At 34.2% G+C, this 14594-nt stretch overlaps 2 protein-coding genes across 2 annotated transcripts; both read right to left on the bottom strand.

The window, feature by feature from the left end:
• Positions 1–631: 631 nt before the first annotated feature.
• Phum_PHUM448850 (Alcohol oxidase, putative) lies at positions 632–2856 on the bottom strand (the record flags this gene model as incomplete). Its single annotated transcript, XM_002429660.1, has 2 exons — positions 632–2400; positions 2655–2856. 2 exons carry the CDS (start codon positions 2854–2856, stop codon positions 632–634), a joined length of 1971 nt encoding a protein of 656 aa, XP_002429705.1.
• Positions 2857–3863: 1007 nt separating this feature from the next.
• Phum_PHUM448840 (glucose dehydrogenase, putative) lies at positions 3864–6015 on the bottom strand (the record flags this gene model as incomplete). The annotated part of the gene is made up of 2 exons (XM_002429659.1): positions 3864–5650; positions 5814–6015. The coding sequence occupies 2 exons, from the start codon at positions 6013–6015 to the stop codon at positions 3864–3866; spliced, it is 1989 nt and encodes a 662-aa protein (XP_002429704.1).
• Positions 6016–14594: the final 8579 nt, after the last annotated feature.

Below are 14594 nucleotides of genomic sequence, written 5' to 3'. Positions count from 1 at the left end.
CCCGAAGAATAAAATCAAAAAAAAAATAATGATAATAATGATAATAATAATTTTTGTTTAATTCGAGACGGACGACCTTGAAGGAAATTTTTTTTTTTTTTTTTTTCTCCAGAGGAAGACGACAAGAATGTTGTAGTATATTTTACGTAACGTTTTATTATTATTATTATTATTATTATTTTACGTAACCTTGTCGTAATTGTATTGATGAATTTTTTTTTTCTTTTCCAGTGACAGAAGGATGTCAAATAACAACAACAAACATGATGTTTAAATGCAAATCAATGACGACGTCATACGCGGTTCATTTTTTTGGGGGAGACGCGGGGGGGGGGAGCACGGGCGAAATATTCACACGTTATTTACGCGTATCAACAAATCTTTGGGAAATTCCAGCTGGAACGTGTTTCTACGATTTATGGCAATGTTTTCCATGTCACCGAATAGATTTTTTTATTACGTAATTTCTAGAAGCTTTTAAAAAAAAAAAAAAAAAAAAAAAAAAAAGTACAAACGACTAAAAAAAAAAAATTTTATTTTTTTCATTACGTCTCGCTGTGACGACTTTACCACTCCTCCACCTCCTCCTCTTACGTGACAGTTGACGACGGCGAGCGACGTTTCATTTCCGTCATAATTCCGTGTGTCGTCGCTCTTTTTTTTCCCAATCGTTTTTTATAAAATCCGAACACATTTCCCCGATCATGAAACAAGCCGCGTTCGTGTTGCCCCTGACGATGGTCGGCATTATGCTCGCATCGGCGATTCTTAAATTTTCCACTCCGCGAACTTTCAACTTTCCGTCGACTACTGCGTATTCGTCCGTTTCCGGACCCATCTTGCACGTTCCCACGGGATGATATAAACTCGTCGTTAAATATTTCATTAAACACGACCAGTAGTCGTCGTCGGACGACGTCTCGCGGAACGGTTCGCATTCTGCTATGTTAAACTTGTGAAGTTTCGGTTCTAAAATTTTAAAGTTGGTCGTGTCGTTGAGCCTCATCAAAAATTTGATTCCCTCGAGTAAAACTTTTCTATCATCTTCGGATTTCAATATGTCGGCGTGGATTTTCGGGGGATCGTTCACGTCGTCGCTCTTCAATTCGATTTTACCCCTTCCGTTGGGTTTCAACAACGTCGGCGCTATTATCAGCAGTCCCGTTTCCTTCGCGAGTTTCGTAAATTCTTCTCTTATGTCGTCGTTCAATCGTAACGCTCTCATCGTTTCCGGAAGCAAATAATTATCGCCTTTGGCAAAATAAATGAACAAGTATTGGATGTTGGGTATCGTGCCGTTGTCGTCATCCGTGTTCACGAATCCCGTGAGATCCGTCATTCCGATCGACGATAAATATCCAGGTCTTTGAGTGAGAAAAAAATACATGGCGTCGAGTGGCGTCAACGGCGGAAGTGTGTGACTTCGAAGTTTGAACAACGAGAAAAGACTTCCGACGAACACGAAATGATCTTGCAGATTTTGTCCGACTCCTTTCAAATCGGACACGACGGGAATGTTGAACGATTCGAGATGATCTTTCGGTCCTAAACCCGAGAGGAGCAATAATTGGGGAGTGTTGATGGCTCCTGCTGAGACGACGACTTCCTTTTTGACTTTCAACGTTTTCGTTTGATTGTGTCTCGATATTTCGACTCCTTCGACCCTCCCATTTTTAATTAGTAATTTTTTTGCGATGGCGTTTTTGACGACGAATAAATTCGGTCTGTCTTTCACCGGATTCAAAAACATTTTGGCCGCGTTCGCTCTCGTTCCCTGGTACAAAGTTCCCGGACAATTGGAAAATCCTATTTGACTTTTACCGTTGAAATCCACGAGCGAGGGAACGTTGAGTTCTTCGAATGCGTTAAATATGCAATTTTTAACGAATTCGACGGAAGCGCTTGCAAATGGCGACACGCTCAACGGTCCTCCGGACGAGTGATATTTCGTCGACATTATTTTCCCTTTCAAATCCTCTCGTCGTCCCTCTTCTCCTCCTTCCGCCACGTCCTCTTCATCTTTTAAACAATACCCGTTCGCATTTTCGGATTTTTTAAAATATTTCAAAACGTTTTCGTAGTCCCAATCGTCGTTTCCGACCTCATCTCTCCAATCGTTGTAGTCTTGCGGATTTCCTCTCACGTAAAGCATCGCGTTGATCGAACTGCTTCCTCCCAAAACCCTCCCCCTTGGATACGCGCATTTTTCATCTATCATTCCCAAACACGAACCCTCGTGTTTCTCGCTTAAAAATTTCCAATCGATTTCCGTTCCGTGAGTGCTGAATAATAAACCGGGAACGTCCGAAGTGAAACTCGGATCTCCGCCCGCTTCTAAAATTAAAATCTTCCAATTTGAATTTTCCGACAAACGATTTGCAACAACGGAACCGCTAGAACCTGTGAAAACATTTGAATTCTATTATTTTCTAGAAAATTCTTCTTATTCCTTCGTTCGTGCAACAAAACCGAGGAGAAGGAAAGAGAGAGAAAAAAAAAAAAAACTCGCCGAATAACGAATCCATTGCGGCGACGGTTAAAAACCTTGAACCTGAACGAGTTTGGTCCAACGAGTTTTAACCTTGAAACAATTTATATCGCAAATTTATCAGGTTTTTGTTTGTTTTCGGTTGTTTTCTTAAATTCTAACTAACCTGCTCCTATGATGATAAAATCAAATTCTTCATTTTCTACCAGGGAATTTCCATAATCCGAAGGATAATCTTTCGGATTGCTGAAACCGCAGTGCGCCGCCAATAAAGTTTGTATTAATTGTGAAATCATGAGGCCGGCCGGTCCGTTAACGTGACCCGGACAGACATTTTGAAAACTCGTTGGAATTTCGAAGGAAGACATTTCAACATTTTACAAAAAAAATAATTCACCGGTACGGAAAGGTTGTAACCTTTCTTTCTATTCTTTTGTTTCGTGCGTGCGAGCGAGACAAATTAAAAAAAAAACGCAGAGAACAACTTTAAAAACAAAACTTTTTTTTTTTTTTTTTTTTTTTCAAATCATTCTATGAAAACAAACATTCATCGACTACAACTGATGTTCATCATTACAAACGATTCGAGTCCGATCTCTAAAGTGGAAGGAAAACCACTTACGTCCTCCGGTTGAATCTGGTAACAAAAAATTAAATGAACTTGACTCCAAGTTTTAGTTTCGAGATGTAAAACCGGATACGTCCACGTAAAACCATATTACGTAAGGCAAACATTAGAAAAAAAAAACTTGACAACGATTCTCTTGCTCATTGTTGTTGTTGTTGTTGTTGTTGTTACTTAACACGATTGGTTTCTTTTTTTATTTTGTAAACGATGAAGAAAAAAAAAAAAAAATAGACAAACCGGTTGGGGATACGCAACGGATTAAAAAAAAAAAAAAAAAAAAAAAATAATAAAAAAACGATCGATGGAATCGTCAACCCCCCTCCCCAACCCCGAACTACCAATTATGAAATTTTTCAATTTCGACGTGGAAGAAGAAGAAGAAGAAGAAGGGGGGGGAGGGAAAAGACAAGACAAATGACAATTTCACCAAGAATGACTTTTTAACAAGGTCGAACGTAAAAGCCCACTTGCACAAGCTTTCGTAAAATTTATAAAGATTGACATTTTGAATTTTGTTTTTTTATTTTTATTTATTTCAAACAAACAACAACCGCCGTTTGCGTTTCGAACAAGACATGGCGGGGGGTCAAGGACCGACACAAGAGTCTAAGAGATCATTTTAAAATAAAAAAAAAATAATAATAATAATTTTGCATATTTTTTTTTTTTTAATAATTTTTTGAGAACGTGCGACGGTAGTTCAACAATAACCGTTTGTCATTCAAATGAAAAAAAAAAAAAAAAAGGTCAAAGTTCATCGTTTTTAAATTTTTTCCAAGTTTTTTTAATCGAATCCGATACTTTTTCGCCGATCATGACGGAACACACGCTCGTGCTACCCCTCACGATGTCGGGTAAAATGCTTGAATCCGCCACTCTGAGACGATTAACGCCGCGTACTTTTAATTCGGCATCGACGACTGCCATCTCGTCGTCGGGTGGACCCATTTTACACGTGCCGGAAGCGTCGTACATGCTCGTCGTCAAGTGCCTTATCAAACATTCCCAATACTCGTCGGATTTGAAATCGAAACTTCCGCACGGACCGATTTTGAGTTCGATCAATTCCACTCCCAAATCTTTCAACGGTTTCGTTTCCGACAGTCGAACGGCTAATTTTGCAGCCCGAATCAGAGTTTGAACGTCTTCGTTGTCTTGCAAGTAATTGGATATGATTTTGGGTCGAGTGTCGTGATGACTGTCGACCAAAACGATTTCTCCTCTGCTTTTGGGTCGCAACAATGTGGGACACATCAATAAAACATCCGATTGGGAATAAGCTTTCGAGTATTGACTCCTTATGTCATTTTTTATTTTCAATGACGTCAACAATTCGTTGAAAGTGTAATAGTCTTTAACGCGATTCAAATAGTGAAGAAATTTCACGTCGGGTGGCTCCCCGTCATTTTTCCCTTCCGTGTTGCCAAAAATCACGACGTCGTTTAACCCGATGTTTCCAAACATGCCCTCTCCCCGAGAGATAAATTGATACATGGCATCTACTTTTTCCAAATGATTAATCGCTTCCGATTTTTTTTTAACCGCAAACGGAAGACCGAAAAATGTGAGGTGAGCTTGAAAATTTTTCCCGACTCCGGGCAAATGATGAACGGGTCGTATCCCTGCGGACTCGAGCTCTTCTTCGGGTCCTATGCCGGAGAGGAGGAGCAAACGTGGCGAATTGACGACGCCCGCGGATAAAATAACTTCTTTTTCCGCGTAAACGTTCAGGGATTTCCCGTTCGCGAACACTTCCACGCCTCGAACGGTTTTACCATTTAAAATTAATTTTGTAACGACGGCGTTTCGCACGACGAATAAATTTTCCCGATTTTTAACTCGCGACAAAAAAACTTTGGCGGAATTTCCGCGAGCGGCTTCGTTCAAAACGGCCATCGTTTTACCGCATCCCCTCTGCGTTATCCAATTGAAATCCGGCGTTCTCGATATGTTGACCTCTTCGGCTGCATCGCACAATGCTTTTTTCACGTGAGACAAAGAGAAATCGTATGCGAAATGATTGACGCCCATGGAGCCACCCCTAGAGTGATATTTTCCCGCGGCTATTTTAGACGCGACGTGTAATTTCCAATCGTCGCCCCCGTGAATTTTAACGAGTTCGTCGTACGTTCCGCCATATTCATCGCGTCCGACTATTCGGAATTCATCGTCGAGTTTTTCCGATTTCTTAAAATATTTCAATACGTTTTCGTAATTCCAACCGTCGTTTCCCGCTCTTTCCCACTCGTCGTAATCCTTTCGATTCCCTCGGATGTAGTGCATGTTGTTCAGAGTGCTCGTTCCCCCGAAAACTCTTCCCTGAAACAAAGCGCAACCCTCGTCTTCCATTCCCAAACATGAATTTTTATTTTTTTGCGTTATGAAATTCCAATCCGACGGATCCCTTCCGGGCACGCTTAAAAAAAATCCTGGTATGTCGGATTCGAAAGTTGGAATCCCTCCGGCTTCGATCAATAATATTTTCCATGACGAAATTTCGCTCAGTCGATTCCCTATCACGGATCCCGCCGACCCTGCACAAACGCACCCCCTTATTTTTTTTCTTTAAAATCAAAAAAAAAAAAAAAAAAAATTAAAACTTTCTCTCTCTTTCTCTCACTCCCTCTCACACACACCCTTTCACGAAATAACATTTTACACTGTCACTTTTATTTTTAAAAAAAAACGGGAAAATACCTCCTCCGACGATAATAAAATCGAATTTATCCCCATCTTTTAAATCATTCCAATAATCCTTTGGATAATCGTTTGGATCCCCTAACGTGCAATGAGATGATAACAGCATGTGCATCAATTGTATAAAATAATATCCCGCCATACCGCCGGCTTGACCCGGACAAGAATTTTCAAAATTTACACTCTGTAAAATCGGTTCCATTTTTTTTTTTTTCTGTTTTTTCACCTTTGACCTGATCGTAAATAAAAATAGGTGACGATAACATAATTATATTTAAATTGATAAAAAAATTTTTTTAAATACTTTTTAACAACAACAACAACAATCCACGTCACGTCACGTTTTTAGGAGTTTATTACGTAACAAAACAAAAAAAAATACAAAAAAATTTTAGTCGGACCTTAAATTATTATTATTATTATTATTTTTGTTAGCGTCTCTTTCTATTTTTCTACGATTATGTTATTCGAAAACGTTCGGTCTAAAAGAGAGAAAGAGAGAGAGAGTTAGAAAGAGACAAAAACAACAACAAAAAAATTTTTTAAAAAAAAAACAAACGAGGAGTCCTTGGCCAAACACAATAATTAGCGACGACCGCTAAAATAATAATAATAATAATAATACTTTTTCTTGTCTTGTAATTACGATCATTATTATTATTATTATTATTATTATAATTATTTGTCGTTTCAATAATGGAAAATAATTCAAGGGATGTACAAAACGAAAATGAAAAAAAAAAAAAAAACAAACACACACACAATTATTAATAATAATAATAATGATGATAATTATAAATAAAATTTTTAACTTAACGATTACTTACGAACCTGCAGAGAGAGACAGACAGAGAGAAAGAAAGAGAGAAAGAGAGAGAGAGAGAAAAAAAAATAAGTAAAACGTTCGTTACTTTCGACTGATTCTTACGTGAAATGATGCCGTGAACCGTTTAAAAAAAATTTTACCGGATGGATTCGTCATTTAGATAATAGATATTATCGATAAGAGAGACAGAGAGAGGGAGAGAGAGAAAGAGAGAGAGAGAGAGAGAGAGAGACCTTCACTTAAAATGATAAGTTATCAGTAATACATTCTCCATCTTTTTTCATTTCATATGACGTCTCGTGGAAATCGAATTTGGGGAAAAGGCAAACGACGGGAAAAAGAAAGAGAAAGATAGATAGATAGATAGATAGATAGATAGATAGAGAGAGAGAGGAGACAGATAATAATAATAATTATTATTAAATTTCCAGCATCTCATTGATTTGGTGTCTGACATATTTTTTTAAAAATTTTTTTTTCGTTTTTTTTGTTTTTTTGACTCATCCCACGTATATGACGCCTCGCGGCGTGATCACGTCGTTAACAAATAATTACGTATTTGTAATACATCAATCAAAAACAAAAAAAAAAAAAACAAATGTGCGAAACAAACTTTTTCTTCTTCTCCGAAACAAAATATTATTATTATTATTATTAAACGCGCGAAAAACGATTGAGCAACGAATAATTTTTTATTTTTTTCGGAGAAAACTCCTCCGCCATTTTTTTTTTGGAAATTTCAAAATTTTACGCAAATACGAAAGCAAAACATTTTTAAATCCGTTTCAAAAATTCAAACGTGGATGATTGGCAATGATCGATATGTGATTAATTTTTTTTTTTGAAAAGATGAAGACGGGGGTGGTCGATCGATCGAAGTAAATTTCACCACCGTTACATGAAGAACTCCTCCCCTCTCCCTCCCCCTAAAGAACATGTTTAACCCGCTACTTAAAAAAAATTATGAAAAACAAAAGTTTATAAAACGACCGCGTAAAACACAAACCGCCGAATTTTTATTAATAAGAGAGAGAGAGAGAGAGAGAGAGAAAACATTTAATTTAATAACAATAATAAAAATTAAAGATTTCATTCTCTTCTTATTCTTCTTCTTCCACGATTACGTTTTTTTAATTTATTACGTAATAGAAAAAAAAACTAAAAAACCAAAACTAAAAAACTTACAATTATCATCATCATCACCATTATTAAGAATTAAAAATTTTTTTAAAAAAAACCGGTTTCGCGCGGGTGAAAAAAAAATTTTTTTTGGGGGGGAGGCGGGGCGGGGAGCGGTATTGAGAAGGTGGGCGAAAAGAATTAAAATAAAAAAATTTACTTAATCGAATAAACGATTTCGCTTTTCGCGCTTTTTCCGCGCGCCGTTAAAACAAATCGCGTTATCACCGTTTAAAAAAACTCATCGAGTAATTTTCCACGAAGATTGAGAAACAAAGATAGATATATGTAAAAAACAATAAATGATAAATTCAAGTGTAGTAAAAGGAGAAGGGGGGCGGGTCCCGGGTCCCCCCAGTTGAGAAATTTGCTTTAATAAAAAAACACGTTTACGATTTGAAAAAAAAAAAAAAAATCTCAAGTCGACTCCAACGTTTTTTTTTTTTTTTCCGAACTAAAAAATTAATAATAATAATAATAATAATGCTGCTAAAAAATTTTTTTACATAATTACTTAATTGTTTTGAAACCTTGAGTTCGTCTTTGGAAAAAGAATTTCTCCTTTTTTTTTTAAATGGACGGAAAGATTTTAAAATGGAAAAAAAAAAAAACGAGTTTTCTCGTTTGATCTTTTCCCAGTTTTTTAGTACGTGTGAGTGGATTACGTAAAACGAAATGCATAAAAATTTTATTTAAAATGCACGAGAAATGCATGTGCAATGAGAAATTGTTGGAAAAACTTCTCTTTGAGGAAGGGAAGAGAGGGGAAGGAGGAGGGAAAGGTTTTGACGCAGTTTCGAATTCGCTAAAAAAAATTTCCACGCGGTCATCGAATGTACTTCCCCCCCCCTGAAAATTATTTCACGGTCGTTTTTAATTTGGATACCTTGGACACCTTTATCGACGATCTTTTTGATTAAAAAAAATTACCATAACGCTCCACCCCCTCACCCCCCTTATCATTTTATTAATTTCACCGTTGAGAAATAACCGATTTAGGCGACGAAACGGGGAGAGGAAGAGGAGGGAAAGGAGGGGGGGGGAAAATTCCATAATATCGTTTATGAAAATCGATTCCATTCCTCCGCCGTCAGTCATTAAACGATCCAATTACTCCAGTTTCGAATTACCATTATCATTATTATTATTACGCTTACGGTACGTTTGATAAAAACGACACACGACAATAATAATAATAATAAACAGTATTGATAAAAAATTAAAAAAAAAAATTAACGGAAAAGCGACACCGTCGGAAAATATTTTTTCGAAACTTTTTCTTTTTAAAATTTACTCCAAACCTTTGATTTAAACGAATCGAAAACGCAACGGGTGAAATATAATGAGAGAGAAAGAGAAAGAGAGAGAGTAATAGCAAGAAAGAGAGAGAGAGAGAGAGTGAAAAAAAAAAAAAAGTTGTAGTAAGAAAACCGTAGTAAAAGTATCTCAAGGTGAACTTCACCGTGTTAGGAAAATTTTGAGGTCGTTCGTAAACTTACTTAACGTTTAAATTAATTTAAAAAATTTTTTTTCTTTTCCGCTCGTTTTTTTTCTTTTTTTTTTGGGGAGGGGGTGAGATAAAAAATTATTAAATTATTTTTTCCTCGTCCCTTCCCAACTTTTCCCTTTTTTTCCCCCTCCCTCCCCTCAATAATTTATAATATAATATAATAATTTCAAACGATGTCGAACATGAAAAAAACGCATAATAATAATAATAATAATAATAATAATAATAATAATAATAATAATACGCAGTAAATTACGTAATAATTTTTTTTTTTTTTTTTTAAATCAAACGAAAATAGAAAAAAAAAAAAAGAAAAAGAAAATTCGTTTTCGAAACCGATAATTAACCTTGAGGATTTTAATTTTCTAAAAAGATTTATTAAATAAAATTTCCATTTGATTCATTCGTGACGTAATAACAATCGAACAACAAGTACTGGGGGGAAGGGGGATCATCACTTCCTGTCGTTCGATATCTCTCAACTGAATGAACAAGAACCTACGGCGACAGAGATTCGATGACGAATAAGACAACGAAAGGATCTCTTTTGAAAATTTTATATAAATATCCCCTCAATCGAGAAATCCCCCCCTTTTTTTTTTTTAAGAAAAATCCGAGAAGAAAATTTAATGGCGAGCAATAAATAAGGAAACGTTTAAAATTTTACTAAAAACTCTCTTTCTCTCTCTCTCTCTCTCTCTCTCTCCCCTGTCTTTCCCTCTTTTTCAAAATGGATAGAGAGGAAGACAAAGAAAGTGTGTGAGAGAGAGAGAGAGAGAGAGAGAAAAGTAACATCCAAACAAATAAATTTGTCAATGCCACCCACTTTTCAATTGTAAGAAACAAATAATTACGTCATTGATTTTGCCATAAATTATTAATTGATGAAGATGCTGGGAAGTGATTAAAGGTACGAACTCCACGTTTTTTATCCTATTCGTATCCTCCGGGGGAGAACAAACGGAGAGAAAAGACGGAAAAGAGAGACAAACAAACACAGAGTGAAAGAGAGAGAGAGAGAGATTTTAAGAATTTTATTCATTTATTTATTTATTTCGGGGTAAGAAAAAGTTTGAATGTTTATTTAAAATTATTCATTCGATTTTTATTCATTTTTCGAGAGTTGTTTCGACTATCGAGTTTGATTTAAATTTTAAATTAATTGTCCCCTTTCTGGAAAATCTCCAGAAAGGGGAAGATGAACAAGAATAAGAGAAAAAAAAGACTGTCATTATTATTATTATTATTAAAATATATTCTGGAACGATGATAATAAAAAAAATTCCAATTTTAAAAAAATTTTTTTCACATTATTCGAATGGCCGGACGCCATTTTTTTTTTTTTTGCTTTTTCTCACATTCGAGTTTCAATTACGAAATTAATTTACGATATAAACTCGTAAATATGTGATTTGAATTAAATAAAAAAAAGATAATAATAATAATAATAATAATAATAATAATAATAATAATAATAATAATGATATAATAACAAACAATTTTTTTTTTGCCAATCGACAAATTTCCAACAATAACAACGAAAAAAAAATAAATTATTTAATAATTTCTCAACTAGCCCCCCCCCGTGTGTACGCGTGTGTGCGTGCGTGCACGTGCGCGAATTTTATAACGATCGCATTATAAAAAACACAAAACACTCTTCATCGTCTGCTAAATGCGTTAAATTAAAAAAATTTATTAATTAGTATGAAAGAAAATGAAAAAAGAAGCAGAAAAAAGAAGAAAGTTTCTTCTTCTTCTTCATTTAAATCGCGTTTGTTTTTCGTCTTTTCGATTTCGATTCGATTTTCGATATTTTTATTTATCGAACCGAATTTGCGCACGCACACACTCACGCATGCAGTCCTACGATGGAATAAGAAAAAAACACTCACACGTAGTGACATCCACTCATTCAGTCAGCCCCACCACCCGGGCATGTTTTACCCACCACCTAAAAGAAGATACAACAACAACAAACACAACAAACGCAACAACTCGCGATACCTCGAAAGTGGAAATTATTTGGTCTATGTTGTGAGAGACCCGGTATTAGTTGGAACAAAAACGTCGCGGCATTTATTTATTTATTTAAATATTTAGTCCATCGATCTATCGATCTATCGATCCATCGATCCATCGATATATATTTTTATAAAGTGAAATTTTTTTTTTTTTTTTTGTAAATTAATTAGTGTCATTAAATTTGTTTTTTTTTTTTTTTAATTTTCCATTTCCGTTTAGTTTTGTTTTGTGATTTTTATTAATTATTACGCGCGTAAATAAATAGAATTTAAAATGTGTTCGCGTTGTTTGTTGTTTGTTATTTTACGACAAACGTAATTTTATCACACGCATCGTGGATAGACAACCAAAAAAAAAAATAAATTTTTCGTCATCTTCAAACTACTCGCTACACTACTCTCCGGGGGATATCAACAGGGGAATAAATAAATAAATAAAAAAATGTCACTATTATTATCATCATCATCATCGTTAAATAATCTACCCGTGCTGCTATTATTATTATTATTATTCATTTTTTTTTTTAACGCATGAAATACATAAATTATGTGCACCTGAAAAAAAAAGATTTCACTCTTCGTTCTTATAAAACAAGTTTTTTTTTTTTTTTTTTGATTATGTGAGTTACCCGATAAAAAAAAAAAAGGATAGAAAAAAATTTTTTTATTTTATTTTCGGGACGTTTCCCTAGGGAATTTTCCTGGATAAGAAAAAAAAAAAAAAAAAAAAAAAGTTTTACGACAGAAATGAAAAGACAAAAAGTACGTCACATCACACGCATCGTTCAAAAATTATGATATGAAAATTTTTATTTTTATTTTTATTTTCATTTTTCAATCGAAAATTTTCGAAACGGTTTCGAAATCCGTTAAATAATAATAATAATAATAATAATAATAATAATAATAATAATAATAATAATAATAATATGAATAATTATTTCGTAACGATGAAAAAAAAATAAATAAAAATAAATAAAGAAAGTTATTATGACTAAATATATATATATATATAACACACGTAAAACAAACAAAAATAATTTTTACACACGTCCGTTTGGCACTATTTTCACGTTTGTTTTGTTTGTTGGTTGTTGTCTTTTTCCCTACAAACGAGAGCGAAATCGAAATCGTATTAAGATTTGCATTCTCTTCCTCTATTACGTTTATTAATTTTCGATCGAACGGATTTTAAAATTTAAAAAAAAAAAAAAAAAAAAATGATAGTTTTTTTTTTTTGGAAAACGTACAAAATTCCAGACGCGCTTTTTTTTTTTTTTTTTGTTTTGTTATGTTGTCGTCACTTTCTCCGCCGTGCCTAAACCTGAAACGGAAACGATACACGCCGAAGGCCGAAAGAATAAAAAAAAACCATATATGGAGACTTATGATGCTCCATTTATTTTTTTTTTTTGTCTCGTTTTTATAATTACTACTTAATTCAACTACCGGTTCGTTTTTTGTATTGTACTACCCCCCCACCTCTCATCTCCCCGCGTTTTTCCATTTAAATTCATCTGTCCCATATTAGATTTGAAAAAAAAAAAAAAAAAAATACTCGGGACAAGGAAAACATTTTGGATTTTTTATAAAAAATATGACGTAACGAACCATCACCGGTCGAGCTAAATAAAAAGTCGTTAAATTATTAGAGGAAAAAATTTGTTCGGACGTTGTTTGTTCGTTTGTTTGTTTGGTAATAATAATAATAATAAAACGAAGGTGGAAAAATTAAAATTAAATTTGTTAATATCAGGCTTTTGTTTCGACATTTTTTTTTTTTTACGCGCGGAGTAAAAAAAGTCAAAGGAAAGATAAAAAAAAAAAAACCTGTTTTGCTAATTTGTTAATAAAAAAAAATTTTTTTGTAACGGTCAAACGCGTCGTCGTTTGAAAATCGTTGAAATTTTTTTAATTGCACAAATTCAAAAAGAAATTAATTATGTAATCAATTATCGCGGGAAAACAAAAAATATCGAAAAAATTTCGTCTGCTACGGAGAATGAAATAAAAAAAAAAAAAAAACGGGAAATTTCAAATCGCGTAATCTACGTATGATTTGTTTTAAAACATTATTATCATCATCATCATCATCATCTCGAGGAAGGGTGTTTTTGTTAGAGAAAAAAAAGAAAACAAAAGAAATGTGCGTGAGTGAGTGCGTAAGTGCGTGAGTAATTTTCATCAAATATCATTTTTCTAAAAAAAAATAGTTGAAACGCTATTAGAGATTTAATACTACCGAGAGAGAGAGAGAGAAAACTAAAAATCACGAAAAGCGTGAACTCGCATAATTATTATCAATTAAAGGAGTCGACAAACAAAGAAACAAACGTACAAACAAAACAAAAACTACATTAAATTATTAAATAACTAGTTTGTAATATTGTAATCTCGACAAAAAAAAAAAAATTTTTTTTCTTCTTCTTCTTCTTTCACCTGTAATGGAGAACGAATATAATAGGCAACCCCCCACCTCCCCCCCACTCTCTCTCTCTCATTTCATCTCCTAACAAACCGAATCATCAATTCGGCATACGATGAGAGAGAGGAAGAGAGATAGAAGATAATACGAAAACGATTAAAAATTAATTTTAACGTCTCGCATTTTCACCTGTTTCAACGCGAAACAAAAGAAATTTACAAGACGACGACGACGACGACGACGGAAGTTGTAAATTTTTAAATTTAAATTCCCGCCAAATTTTTTCTTTTTTTCCTTTTTCAATGTTTTCCGATTGGGATTAGAAAGACACACGTGCGCGTGTTCCCTTTTATTTTATATCGAACGCGACGGGTCGGTTTTCGATTATTTGATTTAAATCGAACGTGATGGATTTCGATTTCCGCATGGCGGGCGAGAGAGTTTTTCCCCTCTCCATTCAATAAGTGAAAGCTTATATTGAAATTGTTGGCGGCTTTATCATCATCGCCTCCCCTTCCCGTTTCCTTTTCGAAATTTTTTTTCTTTTTTTCTTTTTCTATTCATAAAAAGGTAAATAATAATAATAAATTGAGAAAATGAAATTATCGAAACGACATGCGGAGAGCGGAACTCACACGAAAAAATCTCAACGAGAGAAAATAAAATAAATAAATAAACACTTTTTAATCGTGATTATTTATTACATTTCGAAGTTTACCTTTATTATTTCGTGACGTGCGTAATGTCTCGTCACGCACAATGCGTGACCTGAGTCATAATTTCTTTAATAGTATAAAAAAAAAAAAACAAAACAAAA

The sequence above is a fragment of the Pediculus humanus genome, genomic scaffold (genome assembly GCF_000006295.1).
Source record: "Pediculus humanus corporis 1103172108219 genomic scaffold, whole genome shotgun sequence".
In the NCBI taxonomy this organism is placed as follows: domain Eukaryota; kingdom Metazoa; phylum Arthropoda; class Insecta; order Psocodea; family Pediculidae; genus Pediculus; species Pediculus humanus.
Note: the sequence above shows the minus strand (reverse complement) of the source record. Positions and strands in the feature narration are given on the sequence as shown.